Source organism: Malaya genurostris, chromosome 2, assembly GCF_030247185.1.
Source record: "Malaya genurostris strain Urasoe2022 chromosome 2, Malgen_1.1, whole genome shotgun sequence".
NCBI classification, from domain to species: Eukaryota; Metazoa; Arthropoda; class Insecta; order Diptera; family Culicidae; genus Malaya; species Malaya genurostris.
The window spans coordinates 351,202,207-351,227,160 of NC_080571.1; the positions used below are offsets into that span (position 1 = coordinate 351,202,207).

Genomic DNA, 24,954 nt, shown 5'->3' on the forward strand with positions numbered 1-24,954 from the left:
CTGGCAATATAGCCTTAGTTGCTGTGCCATCAATTCGGCGTCATCTCAAGTGAGGTGACGCCAACCAGAAAGAAGAAGAAGGAGTTGTACAAACAAGTTGCACAAACAGTATCATGAGAGTAACTTTAATGAACTTAATTTTTCGTTCAAAAGTGATGTCAGATCTGCTCATTATTTCAGCAAGATGAAAAATAAACACAATTTGGATTTATTTTGGTTTTAAATATGCTACATGTCACCATGAAGATTCGAACTAAACTAAAAATTGCTTAAGATGGCACGCAGTTTCGCGCCGTTTTTTACGCTTTATTCTCGGGGGGTGCCATGATATTTCCGTTACTATACAGTCAGACTCGATGTGTTGCCAACAAAACAATTATTCATAGCAACCGCTGCCAATAAAAGGGAATGAGGAAAATTTTCACTTCGTAGTTGAACATCTCATCTAGACGGAAGTACATTCGCCAACATCCTGCCCCGCGGCTGCGAAGCTTAAGTTATCCCGTGTTGGAAGAGGAGCCAGTTTGCTAATAGAACGTCGAAAAGTTCCATTCGATGTCTTCACGTCTACCACACGTACCAAAGAATCTGGTCCCGGATAAGTAGCAGTTACAATTCCAAGCTTCCATACCATTGGAGGAAGATTGTCCTCGATTAGAAGCACCACTGTTCCGGGTTGTACACTTGGTGATACAGCTGTCCATTTGCCACGCGACTGTAGTGATGTTAAGTACTCTCGGGACCAACGCCCCCAAAAGTGTTCACGAAGCTTGTCAAGATATCTCCACCGGGAGAGTCGATTGTCTGGAATTTCCTTGCAAGTTGGCTTTGCAATACAAGCCAATGGTCTACCAATTTGCAAATGGGCATCTGGACTTTGGGAAAGATTAAACAGTGGCCTCGAATTCAAAATGGCCTCAACATGTGTAAGTATGGTGGAGTATTCTTCGAATGTCAGTGTTGCATTTCTTAGAGTTCTCTTCAGATGCGTTTTGACACTTTTAACTCCCGCCTCCCACAAACCACCAAAATTTGGCGCCCTTGGAGGGATGAAGTGCCACTCTATCTCTCTCGAAACTAAGAAATCATTTACAGTACGACGATGTGTTTCATTTTGAAATTGTGTATACAGCAGATGAAGTTCATTCGAAGCTCCCACAAAATTTGATCCATTATCCGAGAATAATTTTCGTACTAATCCTCGGCGATTGATAAAACGTTCCAGTGCTGCGATGAAGGCGGCAGTAGTGAGTTCTGATACTAATTCTAAGTGCACATTTTTCGTTGTCATACACACGAATACGGCAATATAACACTTCATAATTTTCGGGCGATGTTTTCCTTGCTTCACATTAACCGGACCGGCATAATCTACGCCAGTATACTCAAAAGGAGATGCAATATTAACACGCTCTACAGGTAATGTACCCATAAGCTGTTGAATACCACGAGGTTGCGTTCGAAAACATGAAATACAACTCCGTGTAACCTTCTTGATCGTAGATAAAGCTCTCAGGGGCCAGAAACTTTGCCGAATGATACTCAATAATCCCGAGGGTCCCACGTGTAAGTGCTCAACATGAAGGGTTCTAATAATCATTTCTGTTATTGAATGTCTCGGCAAGATGAGTGGATGTTTAGTCTCGAATGGTAGGACCGACTTCTGCAAACGACCGCCTACACGCAATAAATGATTATCATCAAGAAAAGGACTAAGATTAGCCAATCGACGCAGTGGTTGTCCCCTTTCAATACGGTAAATTTCGTCAGATAATTCCATATTCTGAATTACACGAACAATACATTTCATAGCAGCTTGCATTTCAGAAACACTCAAATATGCTGTCGTTTTGAATTGCTTTGTCGGCTTGCGTTTGCAATTGCGAATGAATCTCTGCACATATGCAATAACACGTTGAAGCTTACGGAAGTTATTGAACCTTTCGAAAACCGGTAAAATTTCTATCATCCTCGTAGTCGCCACTGATACCTTTAACTCAGGAATATCCAATTCCTGAATCGGAGAAAATTCTGGATCGTAATAGTGTTCTTGTTTTAAAAATTCAGGTCCGTGCCACCAGAGCAAATTTCCGCTTAGCATAGCTGGCAGCTGGCCTCGAGACACAACATCCGCTGGATTTTGTCGTGTATTCACGTATTTCCAGGAGAAACTGTGGGTAAGATTGTTAATCTGCACAACTCGGTTTTGGATAAATACCTCAAGAGACCCGAGTGGTTTTTTCAACCAGGCCAGAACAATTTGGCTATCGCACCACAATAAAATCACTGAGCATTTTATTTGCAATGCTTCAATCACCTTAACAACAAGCCGAGCCAAAATCAATGCTCCCAAAAGCTCCAACCTTGGGATAGTCGTAGCCTTTAATGGAGCCACCCGAGATTTGGCACACATGAGATGCATCACTGCTGATCCATCCGATAGAACACTCCGTAAATATACGCAGGCCCCGTACGCTGCAACTGATGCATCTGAGAATCCATGGATTTCATATCGTACAACAGATGGTAACTTCATACATCTTGGAACCTTGATCAAATGTAAGTGAGTTAAAGACTTACGGAAACCAACCCACTCTTCTAAAAGATCATCTTGAAGCTCATCATCCCAACTCAATTTAGAAGACCATAGCTTTTGCATAATCATTTTTCCGCAAACTATCGCCCTTATTCTGAATAACGTCGTATCGTTTTTTCCCTCGTATTTCATTTGTATTCCTAATAACGCTAGCAAAATCAAAGGTAGCTATGATTCGATCGAACCACATTCGATCGAAAAATCAATACGTCGTTATTCAGAATAAGGGCGTATAACTGGTTGTATTAGTCCCAAAGGATCGAACAATTTTGCTATTTGAGACAATCGCCCTTATTCTGAATAACGACGTATTGATTTTTCGATCGAATGTGGTTCGATCGAATCATAGCTACCTTTGATTTTGCTAGCGTTATGGGGAATACAAATGAAATACGAGGGAAAAAACGATACGACGTTATTCAGAATAAGGGCGAATAACTCTTTCACTTCCATTAGGCGCTGTGCAGCTTCTTCCTCTGTGTCAGCTCCAGACAGCATATCATCTACGTATACATCATTTAGAACCATTTTAGATGCAACTGGATAACGTTGTTGTTCTTCTATGGCCAACTGTACTAAGCATCTCGACGCGAGAAACGGTGCAGCAGCTGTTCCTTATGTAACAGTCGCCCTTATTCTTAATAACGTCGTATCGTTTTTTCGCTCGTATTTCATTTGTATTCTCCATAACGCTAGCAAAATCAAAGGTAACTAAGATTCGATCGAACCACATTCGATCGAAAAACCAATACGACGTTATGCAGAATAAGGGCGAGTGACTAACTCTAGTACTCGCAATGGCTTCGCTGAATCCTCTCTCCAGAAGATTCTTAAGAATCGAGTTTGTGAATGATCGATCAAAATCTGTCTGAACATTTTTGTAACATCTCCAGAAAAACCGAAGACGTGTTGCCGGAAACGTAGATTTACGGTGAATATATCGTTCTGAACCGATGGACCGGTTTTCATAACATCGTTGAGGGAGTATTTCGACTCCTTAGCACTGGCGTCAAATACCACTCTTACCTTTGTTGAAGAACTAGTCAGCTTAAATACTGCATGGTGTGGTAAGTAGTACCGTAACATCCCTCGAGTGTCATCTTCTTCTGTTATCTCCTTGCAGTGGCCAAGCCTTTCATACTCTCCCATGAATTCAATATATTGATTTCGCAATTCTGGGTTCCGCAGCAGTTTTCGTTCTAAAGCAAGAAATCGCTTCAATGCCAGATTTCGATTGCTTTCAAGCTCCGAAACTGTTTCTCGAAACGGCATCTTGACTATAAATCGACCAAATTCGTCCCGGCGATACGTTTCTACGAAATATTGTTCAACTTCTTGTTCTTCGGTGTTGGAAGATTGAGGCTCCTCCACCTCCTCAATTGAACAAAATCTATCCAAACGATCGAGTAACGTATCTTGCACAGCAACATTAGCTATCAAAACAGTCTGAGAAGCCTGATGGTATGGTTCGTATGTACCTGTAATGATCCAACCTAGATCTGTTTCACGTAGTGATGCAGTTCTATTATCTAGTAACACCCTTTTGGTTCGCAGCAAGTCCCACACATAACTAGAAGCTAATACCAAATCTATTTCGCTTGGTTTATAAAAGAGTGGGTCCGCTAGCTGTAGCTCGGGAGGAATATTCCACGATGAAGCATCAATTGCTACAGATGGGACAATTGAAGTTGGCTTATCCGAAATCAAACAGGTAATGCTGTCTTGGAAATCGCTGTATCTTGACATAAAATTCAAATTCAATCCCCTTTTCAGTTGTGTTTTCATTGAGTTAGCACCAACTACAGTTATGTTGCACTTTAGAGTTGGTAAACCAAGAACTTGAGCCATCGCTTTTGACAAGATGTGTGCTTGTGAACCTGAGTCCAATAGTGCACGACATGCATGACTCCGACCGTGTACATCGACAACATCAACCATCGCTGTTTGAAGAAGTACTTGATTAGAAGAACGCAGAAAACCATCACCGACACAAGACGTGGTTACTGACACCTTTTCGTTCTCTGGAGATTCAGGATCCGCCTTCCCAGCGACCTCCCGATGATCTGAAGCCTTATCCTTTGATTTCTCGTTTGACGATACACAGCCTTCCACTTGATCTAGATGGAGCATGATATGGTGCTTCTGATTACATTTTACACACGTTCTCTGCGATGGACAAGCTCTGACCATATGGCCCTTGCGTAAACAGTTGAAGCAAACCTTGGCATCCTTCACCTTTGCCACACGTTGTTCATTGTTCATCTTTATAAACGCAGAACATTTGAAATTAGGATGACCTCCGCCACACAGTTCACATACAATCTCACTGGATGTGGCGACTACAGCAGATATTTTGGATGCTTTAGACGATGGTGCTACCTTAGAAGACGCTTGCTTCAAGGAAGGTAGTGCTGATACGGCAGACTCACAACGCTTTAATATGAGACACCGTTTCCTTAGAAAATCCATAGTATCCACGTAATTTGGAAGGACACCGTGCTCAATTGTAGCCTCCCAAAGCTCTCGTGTTTCTTGATCAAGAGCCGCTGATAATATATGGATTACCATGAGCTCCGACACGCCTTGAAGTAGTTGATCGTGAAACTTCAGATTCTCGACGTGCCTGGAACACTCATCAATCAAGCTGCGTAGCTCCTTTGATGACTTCTTAGCCATCTTCTTGAGTTGCATGATCCCTTGAATATGAACATCGATAATCAACCTCTTGTTCTCATATCGTTGTTCCAAGATTTGCCAAGCTTGTTGATAATTATTATCTTGTATGGTCTTGGCGTCGATAATTCCTGCTGCACTTCCTACTAGTGACTTATCCAAATGAAACAGTTTGATTGCATCGGAGTCTGGCGAGTTTCGCATTAAATCCAGAAACATTGATTTGAATCTAGGCCAGTTTTCGTACCGCCCATCGAATGTCGGCAAAGGAGCTCGAAGAGATTGCTGATGGATGACAACCTGCTGTTGACCATTATGCTGTCCCCCTGCTGGAAGAATTGAACGTTCTCGATTGGCATCCAGAAGTGTTTCGATGACAACTTGTACCTCGTTGTAAAGTTCCTCGAATTCGATCAACTTTACTTCCTGTGCATCTCGCTGATTGTCATGCACCGTTTGCATAACTATATCGTGAACCTCATTAAATTCACTGTAATATTTCTCTACATTTTTTGAATAAACGCGAAGCTGCGCTGTAGATATCGCTGTAGCATTTTCTTGCGCTGCTACTATTGCACTTTGGATTCTCGTCAATTTTCCCTTCACTGTTGCACGTTTGGAAATTAACAATTTTAGTTCCGCCATTTTTCCACCTTTCGCACACTTTGGAGTTGAAAATACTGAATCCTGATCTAATTTGATCTCTTCATCGTCTTCCGTGGTAGAATGATCGAGTACAGCTGGCCTCATCGGACAACTGTGTAGTCTTTTTATAACACCTTGAGCTTATTGCTTTTCGATTCCACGCATTATTTTTCAACTTGCACTCCGGATCTCATCCGGCTCGAAGGACCAAATGTCCGATTTCAATTGTTATTGTATCGTTGTGGACTGTATGAATTTAAAAATACTACACTTTTCTCGTTACTATATAGATTTATTTTGGTTTTAAATATGCTACATGTCACCATGAAGATTCGAACTAAACTAAAAATTGCTTAAGATGGCACGCAGTTTCGCGCCGTTTTTTACGCTTTATTCTCGGGGGGTGCCATGATATTTCCGTTACTATACAGTCAGACTCGATGTGTTGCCAACAAAACAATTATTCATAGCAACCGCTGCCAATAAAAGGGAATGAGGAAAATTTTCACTTCGTAGTTGAACATCTCATCTAGATGGAAGTACATTCGCCAACAATATTCTCATCTTTGTAAGTTTTGTTTTTATTTCAAATAGATAAAACTTGCATAAAGTTTTTGTATGTTTTGGATTTCATATCATTGTTTTTCTAAAAATGAAGAAAACTACTCACACTGACCTACAATTTTATGAGGTAGCCAAAACTATGCAGACTTAACAGAAACTGTTTTTTCACAGCAAGGTTCTAATTCGGCTTATCAGTTTTTATCTTTAGGAGAGCATCACTTTGTTAATTTTTCTTCCACAAGAGATGAATAATAATTTCGACATATTTTGTGTCCAATACAATTATGACAACCATTTGGATTTTTTTTATAAGTTGCACAATTGGTGTAGTTACTTACATTTTACATGACGATGCGAAAATTTTTGCAAAACTTCTACAACTGTTAGTGCAATATGGACAAGTTGGTGATCAGCTGCATAGTTGATTTATACGTACTGAAAGTAGTTCGACAGTGATTTTTTCGGCAGTATTGTGAAACTCAACAATGATAAATTGCACAATCAATTTTAATATGTTTAAAAATCTTTCCTAACATAGATAACATAAATAATAATTCTAAAACAATTGCCGAACATTTTTAAATTTCGATTAGTTACATTTGCTACTTGGGTAGTGCCTCTTGTTAAAATCCATTATGAAAAATGCTTCTAAAATCTATTCAAAATCCACAAAATTGGCTTGACACAATACTGCTGTCACTGTGTTAATTTCTCAACAAGCTTCCAGAGAAACCCAAAATTTCTTCTTGGAAGAAATGGGTGTAAAACTGATCCCAAAACGTACGAAAAAGTTTATAAGCGCCTTCCATATTAGCACAGTGAGTATTGACTGAAGCACACCCATTTTTCAGTGACTTCCCACAGTGAAATCTCTAGGATTAGGATTGATTGTAAATTACTTCGTGGATCTTCGTTGTTCAATCTATTTTGAATGTATAATTGAGTGCAGTTTAGAAATTATAGTTTGAATAATTTGATTCAGTTTTACTCCGCAGATAGCTTTCAATTTTCGATTAAAGTGACGTTTATTTGATTTGGTAAGAATTTTTCTGTGTTTATATCAGTGCCAACAAGAATTTGGTTTCTTATGCGAGATTTCCTATTCGATCAATTTCACGTATCGAAAATTTGACACATTTAAAAATTACAATTTTCCTTAAATAACAGCATCGAAGCAAGCCACGATTGGAAAACTTCACCTCGGCAAATTGTTCAACTCGCGCGGATTCTGTTCTATTGCCATCTACACCCTGTGAACCATTCCATCGCGTGGTACGTGAAGCAATACCTACATTATCCCGTTGCAATAGCCTTTTCATATTGTGATTTTCATTATTGTATTCCAATCGGTTTCGGTACGATAAAAGGCGCCTTTTACCCCCGCGTATCCTTCCCGGCAGACCGCGCATTGGACTAATGCACGAACCGCTTCGGCAAAGGTAGGATGATACACTCTTTCCCATCAGAACTTGTGTTTTGTGGAATCAGATTGATTTGATTGATGTTTATTGTTGAATCAATTATATTATATCATTATTAATTCACTGTGTATGTATTTATTAAGCCTTCCACATAATAAAATAAACGTTACAAGCTAGACGTAAACACAAAGCCTTTCGGGACCGGCCTCCTCGTTCCATCCTCGGCTGGTGTGCGGGCTTTCTGTTCTTTGTGGTGCAGCAGGCCTCCAAACGGAGAAAAAAGAGTGTGAAAAAAATAAGATACACGCACAAAAGGAAACAACATCTATCAGCATTTGGATGAGATTTGAACTCGCGACCGGAACGGAGAAGGGGTGGCATAACGCGCGAATGAAAAGTGATACAGCTATTTTTTTTCCTCGAAGCCTTTCCTTTCAGCTTCTTTCAGCACAAATGTGTGTGGATCTTACGTCAAATGGAAGCCCCATTCTTTGCTTGGACAACATTTCAATCACATTGTATGTGATGCAGCCGGCGGTTCGATTTGTTCCCCGCACTGAAACAGTTGGTATTCCAAAAATCGATTCACATTCAATCATCAAAACTGGGCGCCTTCACAAAAGCGCCTTCTTTGACATTGACTTCACCACCACCAACAGGCTCGGGTCGGCATGAAAGAATGACACTGTGAAAAACTTCGATTCCGACAGACGCAGATGGATTTCAATCGAATCCCGCGCTAAGCCTGCTTTGATCGGTCTCAGAATGGAATCGATGGGAGTATCGATCGATTTTTTTTTTTAATTTACTCGCTCTGGCTTTGAGTGCCGCGCGAGATGGCTTTCCGATCGGTTTCGAGTTGTATGGAATTAAATGATAGCTTCAAACGTGAATGATCTCTGAATGCTCTTTTGAAAATTGTTGGGCTGTCAGCGCAGACATTGACGTCTGAGTGATATCGATTCAGGCGGAATAGAGCCGTGCTCGGGGTGGAAGATAAGAAGTAATTTGCCTTCTTATGAGGCAGATTTATTCGTATTCAAGTCATGTTTTATTTCATAGGTGACGTGCATACAATGATTGAAATCTAATAGTGATTTGAGTTGAATAGCAATTTAAAATCTATATTCAAATGTCAATGACATTGCGGAAGATGAATTTGACATCGATTATATCAGAGTTCTATAGTTAAGGGCAATGGAGATCTTTGAATTCAATTGTTTCTTGAATGCAATAAGAACTTTATTTTAACAGTTATGGAAGTAATGGAATTCGCTGTTTTAATTTTCAAATTGCTCAAACATTTGCTAGTATATTTGAATTTGACAAGACACAAGAAAAAAAGATGAACTGCGAACAAGGTCCACCTTCAAATAGAAGGTGTTTTACGAAGTTCTTCTTTTGCGATTTTTCAACGTTTTCCGAAGCTGTATCCTTTTTTCAATTCGTTATGTCAAATATCTTAGAAAATCATGTATCGTAAAGACTTAAAGTTATCTCGAAAAAAAATCGACTCTGGGATATAAATTTTTTTCAAATTGATGAGATTGAAAAATGTCTTAGAAATATATAAAACGTCGAAATATGATTCTATTTAGAACAAATATCGACAGTCAATTTTTGACTCCCAGAAGCTTCGGGTCGATTTCCTCGAGAAAGTCCATATCAGCACTAGAGATGCCGACCCAAAATATAAAAGTTGAGTGGTTCATTTTTCCTACCATTTGCTGAGCAACTGTTCCCGAAACAAGACACACGAGAGCAACATCGAGGACCTGTCGTCTCACTGTTTCCCGTTCTGCGAACAAGAGAAGGAATTTTGGCAAAGGGCTGTCCGTACACCGCTGCCAGTAGCTGGTATAAAACGAAATGTGATGTGAGAAATAGCGTCATTTAAGTTAAAGCAGCTACTCTGAACGCACGAGACACCGTCAGCACGATGGCACCGAAAACCGATAGAAAGGCAGACAAAAAGTCCAGCAAGGCCCATTCAAAGCACTGTTCAGTGCTAAAGATCATCCTAAAGAACTAGTTGAATTTTGTCGCTTTCCTGCCATTTTCTGAGCAACTGTTGCCGAAACAAGACAAACACGAGACGTTCAAATAATTTGCACCATCACTAACACCTTCAATTACGAACGGCAATGCGAAAGTGGAAGTGATGATGTTGAATACATCTTCATACTAGTATGGGGTCGTGTGAAAATATGCCATGCGAAACAGGGTTGCCATATATACATATAAATCTTTATAATAATAATAATTATTATTATTATCATTATTATTATTATTATTATTATTATTATTATTATTATTATTATTATTATTATTATTATTATTATTATTATTGCTCAAACATTTGCTAGTATATTTGAATTTGACAAGACACAAGAAAAAAAGATGAACTGCGAACAAGGTCCACCTTCAAATAGAAGGTGTTTTACGAAGTTCTTCTTTTGCGATTTTTCAACGTTTTCCGAAGCTGTATCCTTTTTTCAATTCGTTATGTCAAATATCTTAGAAAATCATGTATCGTAAAGACTTAAAGTTATCTCGAAAAAAAATCGACTCTGGGATATAAATTTTTTTCAAATTGATGAGATTGAAAAATGTCTTAGAAATATATAAAACGTCGAAATATGATTCTATTTAGAACAAATATCGACAGTCAATTTTTGACTCCCAGAAGCTTCGGGTCGATTTCCTCGAGAAAGTCCATATCAGCACTAGAGATGCCGACCCAAAATATAAAAGTTGAGTGGTTCATTTTTCCTACCATTTGCTGAGCAACTGTTCCCGAAACAAGACACACGAGAGCAACATCGAGGACCTGTCGTCTCACTGTTTCCCGTTCTGCGAACAAGAGAAGGAATTTTGGCAAAGGGCTGTCCGTACACCGCTGCCAGTAGCTGGTATAAAACGAAATGTGATGTGAGAAATAGCGTCATTTAAGTTAAAGCAGCTACTCTGAACGCACGAGACACCGTCAGCACGATGGCACCGAAAACCGATAGAAAGGCAGACAAAAAGTCCAGCAAGGCCCATTCAAAGCACTGTTCAGTGCTAAAGATCATCCTAAAGAACTAGTTGAATTTTGTCGCTTTCCTGCCATTTTCTGAGCAACTGTTGCCGAAACAAGACAAACACGAGACGTTCAAATAATTTGCACCATCACTAACACCTTCAATTACGAACGGCAATGCGAAAGTGGAAGTGATGATGTTGAATACATCTTCATACTAGTATGGGGTCGTGTGAAAATATGCCATGCGAAACAGGGTTGCCATATATACATATAAATCTTTATAATAATAATAATTATTATTATTATCATTATTATTATTATTATTATTATTATTATTATTATTATTATTATTATTATTATTATTATTATTATTATTATTATTATTATTATTATTATTATTATTATTATTATTATTATTATTATTATTATTATTATTATTACTATTATTATTATTATTATTATTATTATTATTATTATTATTATTATTATTATTATTTTTATCATTATTATTATTAAAATTACTCTTGCATACCGAAGATCGTCGATACATTTCTGACCAAGCCATTGCAATTGTCTCGTACTGAAATTTCGAGAAGAATCAGTTATCTTCGAACTTCATAGCTTCAATAAAAATAAACTACAAATTTGTCGTACCTAGCCTCCTATATTAGCAAATTTAAAAGGAATTGTTTGAAGTTTGCAATTTATAGTTGTAGAATAGTAGCTGTTTAATGTAACTAATTTGTACTTTAATGTTGGTGCATCGCTTCAAACTCTATTAGTGAAAAAGGGGAAAGCTTGCACAATTCATACAATCAATCAACTAACTGATATTCGGAAAAGTTATGGGAGTGTGCCAGTTTTTTCGTATTCACGACATTCAGTTATGTCTCTGACATTACCCACCCGCTTTTTTTTCTCAATTATCTAGTATAGTTTTACCTGAAATATAACGGCCCTTAATATAATATCTGGACTTGCTATAATCTTAATAATATCTGAATGTTTGCTTCTGATTTGGAATCATATTTATAACATAATGAGATATAAATATTAAGATCACATATAATTTTGATAGAATCCTGTTATGCTCTGTTGAGCGGTGATGCTTCATTGTTGTTGGTGGCTGTTACAGGTGTACTGGGGTTGGTTGGGGTTGGTGTGAATATTGACATGTAGCCATCTGATTGTCATAGGTAACAAGTGATTTGCACGGAATTCTTGTATCTTGACCGAAAATCACATAAGAAGGTATAGGCTTCTTCAAGTGTATGCGTAATAAACGTACGCCATTTAGAATACCGGGGAAAAAAATCTTCCACTTTTCTTTTTCGATAGAGAGAATCTCTCCCTATTGGGACATAGTTTTGCGAATATAAGGATTGATGACGCTTGAGGGAAGATAATGCACACGCACTTCTGTAGCACTATCTTCCATATATACTGGAATGTTGTACTTGATATTTTCATGCTCGACATAGTGCACATTGTTATTGTCTTTAGCGAATTGAATTGCATCCAACTCTTCATAGAACTGGATATAAACAACATTATTCGATTTATTATTTTTTTTTTTTGTTTGACGTAAAGCCGCCATGACTAAGTTCAGTTTTTGCAATGACTGAGCGGAAATATATATTGGCGCGTATGCACGGAATGCATAAGAACGCAGGTTCGAGTCCTGTCTCTCAGCGTATCTTTTTCCAAAAATTCATCTTTTCTGTTAGTTTTTCTTTCACTCGGCCTCTCCAATATATATATTTCCGCTCAGTCATTGCAAAAACTTAACATTATTCGTCTTATTGCATTGAAGTAAATGCACACGTTTAATGTCAAGATGCATTTGCTCCTTAAGCAAAGCTTCAAGTTCTCGTATCTAAGGTCGAATTTTGCACTGTCTGAAGTCAACAATAATTGTATTCTCTCGTACCGGCGGTAGCTTTTGTTCGTTTGGTTCACTTATTTCGAGATCGTTCTATTGTTCACTACACAATACTGTACTTGGTTTCTTCTGTTCCGAACGTGAGCGGTTCTGTTATATCGACTGACTTGAATGAGATGTGAAAGTGAACTGAGCCAACACCTAAATTCTGGTCAACCTGAACCCTGAACGTTATTTAAAATTTAGAAATGAGTTTCAGAATTTAGTTCCAGTATACAGGTTAAAAATTGAAAGCTAAGACCCTGGAACTGAGTCCTAATTCTAAATTTTTGGAACTGGTTTCTTGACTATATTTTGGAACTAAATTTAGTGACTTAATTCAAGATTGGAACCCAAATATCTGATTCAGGTACAACCAAACCTCCGATGACGAACACTTTTTTACATTACCCACATTTACGTAACGTAAACTTTTATTACGAACCAAATCTCAAATAACGTTCCGGTTTTTTTTAAACCGACCCCAAACATTATTTTCGTGGGCCTATTCTTTACGTCCGTTTGAAAAATAGCCATATGATTGGGGGTTTCCACATTCATTATACAAAACTTTTGTACGCAGTAGATTCCAAATTTTCAGAGAATTACGGTTTTTTTTAATGCGAATTCAGTAATGCAATTTTTTTAATGCGACACATAAAAAGACTACAGTATTTTAGCATTGCTGTTTAATTTTTTCAACATTTCAATAGTTAATTCAAAAATCTGTTTGTTAGTCCACAAACTTCTGCCAACAATGATCAGTTCGAACCGTTTGTATGAAAATGCGTTCACTATTTCATCCACAAATGTCCCTTATTATAACAGATCCACACTTTTACTTAGACTAATTAAACCCATTCTTGTTTGTTGCGTAACGAACCGGTTCCGCTCTCATGAATATTTTGAGCAAGTACACCTCGAGCTGAATTTCGTCTCATCCAGGAAAATGATTACAACTCAACAGCGGTGACAACGAAGAGCAAATGTAATTTCGTTCGGACTGAAATTAAAAAATGTACACTCAGAATCATCCTATCAATTATTAACCAGCTACGTGTTCTCACCCGGAACAAAGGGAATTTGCCTCGTTTTTTCGGTTACGCGTCTTACATTCGTTCCCCCTTCCGTCTCGCGGAGGAAAATTTAATGTGACCACAAATTTCGGCCGGGCGTTTATGTTTCCCCTTCACGGATGACGACAAAGTAGGTATGAAATTGCACAATTTTATTTCCGTTCCAACCCAAGAATCCTCTCCAGTCCGAGGGACTGACTGGGCCCGTGCTCCGAGTGCCATTAAGTGCATTAGCCCAGCGGAAAACACACCTGACGACAAACCAACACCCGGCCTGGCCTACTCTGGTTCGGGGATGATGGACGCTCTGACAGTCGGAGCCTACTTCGTCGCCTCCATTTCATTCCAAGGATGTGCTTTTGTGTGATTTCGGTTGGAATATTTAATTCCCGTGGTAATATAAATTTAATAATTTTAACACTTGTCATACGGTTGCTTGAGCCGGAGTTGGCCGCCGTTCGGCGATTGTTCCGACTCGGGGATGAAAATTTAATTATTTTCCCCGTGGCTGGGATGTATGTCACAGGATCCGAACCATAACAGGATGAATATAGAAAAAAAACTGCCTACGCCAGCAGAGGACACCTGAAGACGTCAACGAGCGTGAAAACACTTATGGGAATGCTTCAAGAAGAGCAATTTAGACTTTCTACCGGAGAATATATATTTCTCTCATCGCGAAATGACACGGCAGCTAAACGCGGAACCAAGTAGAAATTGTTTCTCACTGTATCATTTGTTTCAATTATGGTCTTTTATTTATGATGGAAAGTGCTATGAAACGAAAGGAAAAAGTGGGAGAAAACACAAGAAGCACAAAGACACAAAACATGATCCGGCAGTTTAGAGCACATTTTCATCGCGCTGAATACTTTATGATTATGGAAAAGACAATTTGTCTCATCTGCTCAATGAGCTCATTGCATTAAAATTATTGAACGAAGGGGCAACAGAAGTACGGCTGGTTTTTCTCGTTGGCGATAACTAGCCCCGGGATGTCTGAACTGTTGAACGAGAAAATTGACGGTTTGTCAGATGTTACCAAATTTGTCACAATGCGAAAAAGAAGTGTGCCATGATCATAACGACCCCCCTAGCAACTCATTCAATGCTGTATGCGGAAAATATAAAACAAACAGTTGGGTTTGTATGTAACTACAGTACGGTCTTGCACTGCACGGTTTACTGAGGACTGCTGACCACATTCGCTTCGAGTTGTTTCTTTTAGTTATTAGTATTAATAATGTAGCTTCGAAACTATCGCGAATCTAAAATATTCGCATAACATTCCAAATAAACGGAACGTTTTTTATTTATCAACAGTCCATTACTAATGGAAGCAACAGTTTCAGAAAATGACAAACTTTTCAGAAATGTCAAATTTTCCCTTTAAAAATAAACAACGTCGATAGATATCAATATATTTCAAAAGTACTACTGAAAATGGCAATAAAATACTTAATCAATACAGCTTAATAACTGTTGCGATCACCTAAACTCTCTTCACTCTCTTCAACTGGTTCTCACCAATTTCACGCTTTTCAAATTTACGCAGTTTAAAAGTTAATTGTCATGAATACCCCAATTATAGAAGCTTGGTAATTATATGTTGATGATATATGACATACTGTATTTTTTAATTTTTTTGTACCTGTATTTAAACAAATTCTTTAAAACAACTACCCGTGAAAACTCACATAATTTATGAAAACCCAAAGGATTGTTTCTTACGTTTACCTAAAAATCTTTTAAGAACAATTATCTAACAGCAAAATTAAACAGTGTTTCGTGAGTTGGCTGAAATATCGTTTTCGATTGAAGCTAAATGATTCTAATATCGTTTTCGCTTAATAAACCTGAAACTGTCCCAAAGTTTTTTTTAACACAGAACGATTTTCGCTAAACTGAATTGGATTCGTACATAGCAACGAGGGTATGGCGAAAGCCGACATAAGAATCAGGTTCGATACTGACTCGAACTTAATTTGAACGGCGTTGAAGCCAGATTAGGTTTGCAATCGAACAAAAACGACACAACCCAGCTAAGCAAGTCCAGAAATGCGTTAAAAGTCATCAGACTTCGGATATTTTCATTACAATGAAGCATTGCACATGTCTTCAGTATAACAAACAAATAATTTTCAAAGGAAAGGAAAGATCAATCCGACTCAAGAGCGACTTTGAAAAAAGGCGAATAATTCTTTAAATGCACTTTTCTCATATCTCGAAAACTGTTAATTGTAAAACATGGTGACGAACAGAAGTTATAAGAAATCGTTTGAACACTCTAAGAAATATACACTGATAAAAAAATCAAACAGTTTTTCAAGAACAAAATAAATGGATCGAAAAAATCAAATTATGCAAACAACGCCTCTCAATTTTTGTAGAAATAATGTTATATTTAAGTTCAACTCAAAGTCCATATTTGTTGTCAGTTTGACTAGTGTTAATTTAGAAGTAAATAAGTTGCAGCTAAAATAATTTTAGGCATCTTAAAGCTGAAAAAAGTCAATAGAGACAATAGAATACGGTTTTACACATTAAAAACAATAATACGTGATCTTCAAAGATCTCAAACTTTTAATAAAAAAAAAAGTTGTTCCAACATGTCTACACATACACTACTATGGGGAACCTTTTCAAAATTTACCCTGTACAAGAATGCGTAGAACTTAATCGTGAATATCCCTTGTTGTATTTAACGAAGCAATATATTTCAAATGTTTGGTATGAACATTTCAAGGTGAAAATCAGTGCCAAACTAAAGCACACAAAATACCAAACACAAGGATTGAACAAATCATAGCACAAAGCGTATCGCGCAAAACCAACCCATAGAAATACACAATATTTTCAGTGGTTGAATGCAGTGGCCTTACGACACGTTTTATTCGATAGTAAAACAGACACTAACTAAATCAAAGCAAAGTCTTGGCATTGCATTCCTTTTGTGGAATTTGGCCTTTCTGTTTCAACAGACTTCGCAAAAATACATTCCACCTTTTTAAAAATCAATTTTGAGTAAATTTCGTCTCTCGGCTCGAGCGAAAAAAAAATGTCATACTGAAGACGTATGCAGTTTATCATCGAAATCAAAATAAGACGAACCTAGTTTTGCCATGTTTCTGTTTTGATTTTTCAAAGAAGATCTTCAGAGTGGTAAAATACTCCATTTTCAATTTCCCGAGCGGTATTGAGAAAGCAGCAGAACTGTTGACACGAATTACTTCAGCACCTGACATCCTTCCTTCATACTTCCGGATATAGATAATCATTCGTATCAGTATAAATGTGTGATTTTTGCAACTATTCTTGCTTCGCTTTCATCTAAAGCCGCATCTATATTAAAGAATGACTTTTTTTTTTTTTTTATTCAAGAATATAATGTTTAAGGCACACTGCTTAAGCTCTAAGATGCCAAGGGCTTTTACTAATTTAAAATTTACGACTAACTTAAAACTAGGGTTGTATCATTAAGTAATGTCATATTTGGGTCGCAGTGGTTGACTTTGGCAGATCCAGCCTTCATGTGGTGATCGGCCGGTGATCTGAATATTTCATGAGAGTCTTCCATATGGCGTTGGTGAATATTCATGTTGGCCGCATTCTTCGGTCCGTGTGGGTCCGCGGGAAACACCCCCAGGTTACGAATACCCGGCGGGTGGCCCGCATGCTGTTGATAAGTTTCCGTGGGCGATGATGGTGTTGTTACAAAAGAAAATGAAAAAAAAAATATAGCGAAGTAAATATTGCGTAAAACGGAGTAAAAAGGGGATATGGAAATGAAATGACTAAAAACGACAGAGATCTAATTAGTTGACATCGAGATGGTGAAGAGACGGGGAGGGGGGAAGCGGAGGTTAGTGACAGCAAAAAGATCTTGTTAGTTCCGATGAAGATGGTGGACAGATGAGGAATCGGGATAATCGGCGGAAGTTAATGTCGAACCTGCAGTTGAGAAATAATTCTTAGCCACAGTTGAAACAACGTCGATAAATAGGAGGAACTTTCTAAGCCAGATGTAACAGATTACACTTGTATATTAATGTGTTTGAGAAAGTGGTATATGAGAAGCATATATGAACTATCCCGACTCGCCAACACATCCCGAACCGGAACCTCAGGCGGTCTACCTCGGGCCCTGAGGGATTCCAGTAGCTTCGACCTGGCGTCGCGATACTCTACGCACGACCACACGACATGCTCGATGTCCTGATAACCGTCGCCACAGGTGCAGAGCCCGTTCTCCACGATCCCGATACGCCGGAGATGTGCGTTGAATGTATAGTGATTTGACATGAGTCGTGACATAACGCGAATGAAATCACGACTCACGTTCATCCCCTTGAACCAAGGTTTCGTCGATACCTTAGGGATAATGGAGTGTAGCCATCGTCCCAGTTCGTCATTCGTCCATGAAGTTTGCCAACTTTCGAGAGTTTTCTGACGAGAAATACTGAAAAATTCATTGAAGCAGATTGGTCTTTCATAAATATCACCTTCTAATGCGCCCACTTTAGCCAATGAGTCTGCCTTTTCATTGCCCGGAATGGAACAATGCGAAGGGACCCAGACTAATGATATTAAATAAGACCGTTCAGATAAAGTACTCAAATGTTCCCGTATTTTCCCCAGGAAATATGGGGGATACTTTCCTGGCTTCATTGCCCGGAGAGCTTCTATTGAGCTTAGACTGTCCGTGACAATGAAGTAATGGTCTTTGGGCAAGGTTTCAATGATCTCGAGGGTGTACTGAATAGCAGCTAATTCTGCGACATAAACTGAAGCCGGATCACTGAGTTTGTAAGAAGCGGTGATGTTTTGATTGAAGATGCCGAAGCCTGTGGACCTGTTGATGTTTGATCCGTCAGTGTAAAACACCTTTTCACAGTTGACTGTTCTAAATTTATTATAAAAAATATTTGGGGCCACTTGAGGGCGCACGTGAGCCGGAATTCCACGAATTTCTTCTCTCATGGATGTGTCGAAAAACACAGTAGAATCAGAAGTATCCAAGAAATGAGCACGGTTGGAAACAAACGAAGAAGGATTAATATTCTGAGCCATGTAATCAAAATACAAGGACATAAAACGGGTTTGAGAATTAAGCTCAACTAACCTTTCGAAATTTTCAATCACCAGAGTATTCAAAATGTCGCATCGAATGAGCAAACGATATGAGAGATCCCAGAACCGGTTTTTCAATGGGAGAACACCCGCCAGCACTTCGAGGCTCATCGTATGAGTCGATTGCATGCAACCCAAGGCAATACGCAAACAACGATACTGAATTCTTTCCAGCATGATGAAATGAGTGTTCGCCGCGGATCGGAAGCAAAAGCATCCGTATTCCATCACGGACAATATCGTTGTTTGGTACAGCCTGATCAGGTCTCCTGGATGGGCACCCCACCACGACCCGGTTATTGTACGAAGAAAGTTGATTCTTTGTTGGCATTTTCTTTTCAGATACCTAATGTGACATCCCCAGGTGCCTTTGGAGTCGAACCAGACCCCGAGATATTTAAATGTGAAGACCTGAGCTATGGTTTCACCCCCTAGTTGAAGCTGTAATTGTGCTGGTTCTCGCTTTCTCGAAAATACAACCAGCTCAGTTTTCTCCGTAGAGAATTCGATACCCATTTGAAGAGCCCATGTGGATAAGTTGACAAGAGTATCTTGTAACGGCCCTTGCAGATCGCCAGCTTTGGGTCCTATAATAGACACAACGCTGTCGTCGGCAAGTTGTCTTAGCGTGCAAGATGTGTTGATACATTTATCGATGTCGTTTACGTAAAAATTGTATAGAAGGGGGCTTAAGCATGAGCCCTGAGGAAGACCCATGTAACTGAATCGTATTATCGACAAATCACCATGCGCGAAATACATGTGTTTCTCAGACAATAGATTATGTAAAAAGTTGTTCAAAACTGGCGAAAGACCATGCTGATGCAGCTTCTCAGATAAGATATTTATAGAAACTGAGTCAAAAGCCCCCTTAATGTCTAGGAAAACTGACGCCATTTGTTCTTTACGAGCAAATGCCATTTGAATTTCTGTTGAGAGCAACGCAAGACAATCGTTCGTTCCTTTACCCCTGCGGAAACCAAATTGTGTATCTGAAAGTAAGCCATTAGTTTCGACCCAATTGTCTAGACGGAAGAGAATCATTTTTTCGAACAATTTCCGGATACAGGAAAGCATAGCAATCGGCCGATACGAATTGTGATCGGAGGCTGATTTTCCTGGTTTTTGAATGGCGATCACTTTCACTTGTCTCCAGTCATGTGGAACAATGTTGTCCTCAAGGAACTTATTGAATAAACTCAACAAGCGCCTTTTGGCGGGGTCTGGCAGATTTTTCAACAAGTTGAATTTTATTCTGTCTAATCCCGGGGCTTTATTGTTACATGACAAGAGTGCAAATGAGAGCTCTACCATCGAAAACGGTGTTTCGTTTGTATTTGGTGTCGCGGCGCGGGTGATCTTCTGTTCCGGAACAGAGTCTGGGCATACTTTTTTAGCGAAATCGAATATCCAGCGGTTGGAATATTCCTCGCTTTCATTCGTGGTGTTATGATTGCGCATTCGTCGGGCTGTGTTCCAAAGAGTACTCATAGATGTTTCTTTCGTTAAGCCGTCTATAAACCGACGCCAGTAACCGCGTTTCTTGGCTCTAATCAAGTTCTTAGTTTTAACGTCTAACGCCGCGTAATTCCGGTAATTATCAGGTGTTCCATTTTTTCTGAATATTTTATACGCGGAGGCTCTCTCCGCGTTTAAATTTGTGCACTCTTTGTCCCACCACGGGTTGGGAGGACGGATGTTAGTTTTCGCGCCGGGTACACGTTTCGTCTGAGCTTGAGTCGCGGTGTCGAGAATCAAGCCAGCCAAAAACGTGTACTCTTCCTCCGGAGGAAGTTGTTGAGTTCTTTCAAGTTTCTCAGATATCGAGGTCGCATAGCTATTCCAATCAATATTTCGTGTGAGGTCATACGAAACATTGATTGTCTTCGATGGTTTTGAGCCGCTGGTGATTGATATTACGATCGGTAGATGATCGCTACCGTGGGGATCAGGAATTACCTCCCACGTGCAATCCAACCGTAGCGATGTCGAGCAAAGGGATAAATCCAGCGCACTTGGTCTTGCTGGTGGTGCAGGAATCCGTGTCATTTCTCCCGTATTCAAGATTGTCATATTGAAGTTATCGCAGATATCATGGATCATAGTTGATCTGTTATCATCGTGAAGACAGCCCCATCCCGTACCGTGTGAGTTAAAGTCTCCTAAAACCAACGTCGGTGCAGGAAGGAGCTCTACGATATCACTGAGCCACCGATGCCCAACCGAGGCTCTTGGGGGAATGTAGATGGAAGCAATGCAAAGGTCCTTACCTTTGATTGTAACATGACATGCGACAACTTCAATACCTGGTATCGAGGGGAGGTTAATGCGATAGAAAGAATAGCACTTATTGATCCCCAAAAGTACTCCTCCATAGGGATTATCTCGATCCAGACGAATAATGTTAAAATCGTGAAAGTTTAAGGGTATTTCAGAAGTTAGCCAAGTTTCGCACAATGCAAATGCGTCACATTTCAGATTGTTTACTAGAAATTTAAATGAATCTATTTTTGGGATAATACTTCTGCAATTCCACTGTAAAACAGTGATTAGATCCGTGACCTCGGTGGATGATTTAGCCATCGAAAGATACAATCGCTGAAAGAAGGGGCCAATTTGCAGTCAACTGCTTCAAATATGTTTTTACTGTTGGCATGAAAGCAATTAAAATGCTTCTAAGAGGGTCTGAAATATTGAAAGTTGTAAAAATCCAGTCCACAACATCAGAGAACTTTATAAGTCCAGCACCTAGTTGGTTCTCTGGTGGATTTTCAGGGACGCTTGGGGATTTTTTAGTCCCTGGAAGCGGTGGGAATTCCATCTCGGAATTGAGTTTTCCGAGACCAGGAGCTTTTTGCTTCGGTGATTTTTCCCGATTCCCGTTAGCTGTAACTTTTCGAAGCCCTTCGGAAGACACCTTCGAACCCTTACTAGGTAGCTTATGAGAAGATTTATTCATTCTTTTCCTACAGCTATGAGGGACCGCTGAAGATGGACCTTCCAAAGGGTCGTCAGAATCGCTCTCGTCAGTTGACAAGCAGGCATATGGATTCGTTGCATGTTTAGGAGGGGTGGCACTCTTAACCATCTCGGCAAAGGAACGCTTGGAGTGTTCCTTCAGGGAACGCTTCATCCGATCTCCTCGCAGTTTGTAAGCGGGACAGTCAGAGAGGTCATGCGGACCCTCCTTACAGTAGAGACACTTTTCAGCATCCTTACCGCAAGAGCCGTCCGCATGAGCTTCCCCACAGTTAGCACAACGTGGCTTATTGCTGCAATGAGTAGCTGTATGCCCCAGTTGTTTGCAATTGGTACAATTCATTATCCGGGGTACAAATAAACGAACAGGCAAACGAACCCGGTCCAAGAGGATGTAGTTGGGCAATGCCGAGCCGGCGAAGGTCACACGATAAGAGTCTGATTGGGGATAAGACTTTGTTCCATCCCCGGCGATCGATACTGAATGCAATCGCTTGCAATCCAGTATCTTGACATTCTTAAGTGAGGGGTCTTTAAAACAACCCGCCCCGTACTTAAGAATATCCTCGCAAGTCAAACTCGAATCGGTGACCACACCGTCGATTTCGACTTCACGAGCTGGCACGTAGACGCGGTACTCCAGCGTAAAAGGATCATTTTGAACAAGCTCATTAGCCTGTTTTGAGCTGGTAAACAGGACCCTGAGCTTGTCTGGCCGTATTCTATCTATACTTTTTATGGTATTATATCGCGAATACAGGTCCCGCGATATTTTTAAAATATTCAGTTTTTTTTCCTTTGATTTGGTCCGGAAATAGACCGCGTAAGGCCCGGCCGGTAGTGCGAGCCCATCAGGATAGCTCTTTATGCGGGACTTTTTACTGACAAGGGAAGTCTCCATTTGAACATCGGGAGCGGGGGGGGGCAGGTTTTAAATTAGACATAGCGGAACTACTTCCGCGCAAAAACAAATGATTCGGGGGGAAATATAATGGTCAAATAAAGAAATAAAAATAAACGAAGTAAAGGTACTTAACTAAGATCCAACGGGGGACACCAAGCTGGACTTCGTCGATCGGCGTATCGCCGCTTTGATGATGTGCAAAAAACCTCCGAGAGGAAAAGACACACTTATTTATAATCCTCACACAATGGCCGCTTGTTTATAATCCTCACACTTGGCCTTGATCGGCGAAACAATAATCGGCTAACGGTACCGTTTCGATCGACCGCTCGCAATAAGGCACTGTTCTATTATATAATGCGAAAAAAAAACCTCTCAGAGGAAAAAGCACTATTGTCTATCACACAATATCGTCCGACCACTTTATCACACACACACAACTGGTTTTCAATGCTTTCGCAGTAAATCCAAATCACGTCCGTTCGCTCGGAAGGTTGAAACGGCAATGTAAAGAATGACTTATTGACGACGGACGAAGATTGGAAAACGGACAAGAGATTGGAAACTCGGTACGTGGAACTGTAAGTCTCTCAACTTCATCGGAAGCACGCGTTTACTATCCGATATAGTGAAAGACCGCAAGTTCGACATCGTAGCGCTGCAGGAGGTGTGTTGGAAGGGGTCTACGGTGCGGGTCTTTCGCGGGAACCACACCATATACCAGAGCTGTGGCAACACACACGAGCTGGGAACAGCTTTTATGGTGGTGGGGGAGATGCAAAAGCGTGTGATCGGATGGTGGCCGGTCAGCGACAGAATGTGCAGGTTGAGGATCAAGGGCCGGTTCTTCAATATCAGCATAATTAACGTGCATAGTCCCCACCTCGGAAGTAGCGATGACGACAAAGACGAATTCTACGCGCAGCTGGAACGTGAATACGATCGCTGCCCAAGACATGACATCAAGATCGTCATCGGCGATTTCAATGCTCAGGTTGGCCAGGAGGTGGAGTTCAGACCGGTGGTTGGAAGGTTCAGCGCCCACCAGCAAACGAACGAGAACGGCCTAAGACTCATCGACTTTGCCACCTCCAAGAACATGGCCATAAAAAGCACGTTTTTCCAGCATCGCCTCCTGCACTGATACACCTGGAGATCACCCATGCAAACGGAGACACAAATCGATCACGTCCTGATTGATGGACGGCATTTCTCGGACATTATCGACGTACGAACCTATCGGGGCGCTAACATCGACTCGGACCACTACCTTGTGATGGTTAAGCTGCGTCCAAAACTGTCCGTTGTGAATAACGTACGATACCGGCGCCCGCCGCGGTATAATCTGGACCGACTGAGGGACACCGAGGTCGCGACTGCCTACGCGCGGCATCTCGAAGCAGCGTTACTAGCGGAGGAGGAGCTCAATGATGCTCCCCTGGAGGACTGCTGGACCAGAACTAAAGCAGCCATCAGCAATGCTGCGGAGAGCGTCCTGGGATACGTGCCAAGGAGTCGACGGAACGAATGGTTCGACGGCGAATGCCAGGAGATATTGGACGAGAAGAATGCAGCACGCGCAGCGATGTTGCGTCAAGCCACCCGTCAGAACGTGGAATCGTATCGACAGAGACGAAAGCAGCAAACTCGCCTTTTCCGGGACAAAAAGCGCCACCTGGAAGAGTCGGAGAGAGAGGATATGGAGATGCTGTATCGTTCTCAGGATACACGGGCGTTCTACAGGAAGCTGAATGACTCTCGCAACGGCTTCATGCCGCGAGCCGAAATGTGTAGAGACAAGGAAGGTGGCATCCTGACGGACGAACGTGAGGTGATCGAAAGGTGGAGGCAGCACTACGATGAACATCTGAATAGTGCACAGGCGGACAATCAGGCGTTGGAGGAGGAAGATTATGTCAGTGTTACAGCCGACGGAGATGTACCAGTGCCCACTATGAACGAGGTCAAGGAGGCTATCCAACAGCTCAAGAACAACAAAGCAACTGGTAAGGATGGTCTA

General features: G+C 40.4%; 1 protein-coding gene and 1 long non-coding RNA gene across 3 annotated transcripts; one reads left to right on the forward strand and one right to left on the reverse strand.

Annotated features, from left to right (window-relative positions):
* Nucleotides 1-214: 214 nt before the first annotated feature.
* On the forward strand, nt 215-3,193 carry LOC131432123 (uncharacterized). Of its 2 annotated transcripts, none has more exons than XR_009229789.1 (6): nt 215-926; nt 986-1,419; nt 1,504-1,756; nt 1,828-1,953; nt 2,068-2,559; nt 3,053-3,193. It is a non-coding gene; the product is annotated as an uncharacterized LOC131432123 (long non-coding RNA). The 2 variants fall into 2 exon arrangements; XR_009229790.1 differs by having other exon boundaries at nt 1,133-1,419.
* Nucleotides 3,194-3,352: 159 nt separating this feature from the next.
* Nucleotides 3,353-6,019, reverse strand: LOC131429399 (uncharacterized). The gene has a single exon (XM_058593477.1). It carries the CDS (start codon nt 6,017-6,019, stop codon nt 3,353-3,355), a length of 2,667 nt encoding a protein of 888 aa, XP_058449460.1.
* Nucleotides 6,020-24,954: the final 18,935 nt, after the last annotated feature.

Excerpts from the sequence above, each read along its gene's own strand:
- LOC131429399 (XM_058593477.1), bottom strand. The coding sequence starts at position 6,019 with ATGAGGCCAGCTGTACTCGATCATTCTACCACGGAAGACGATGAAGAG.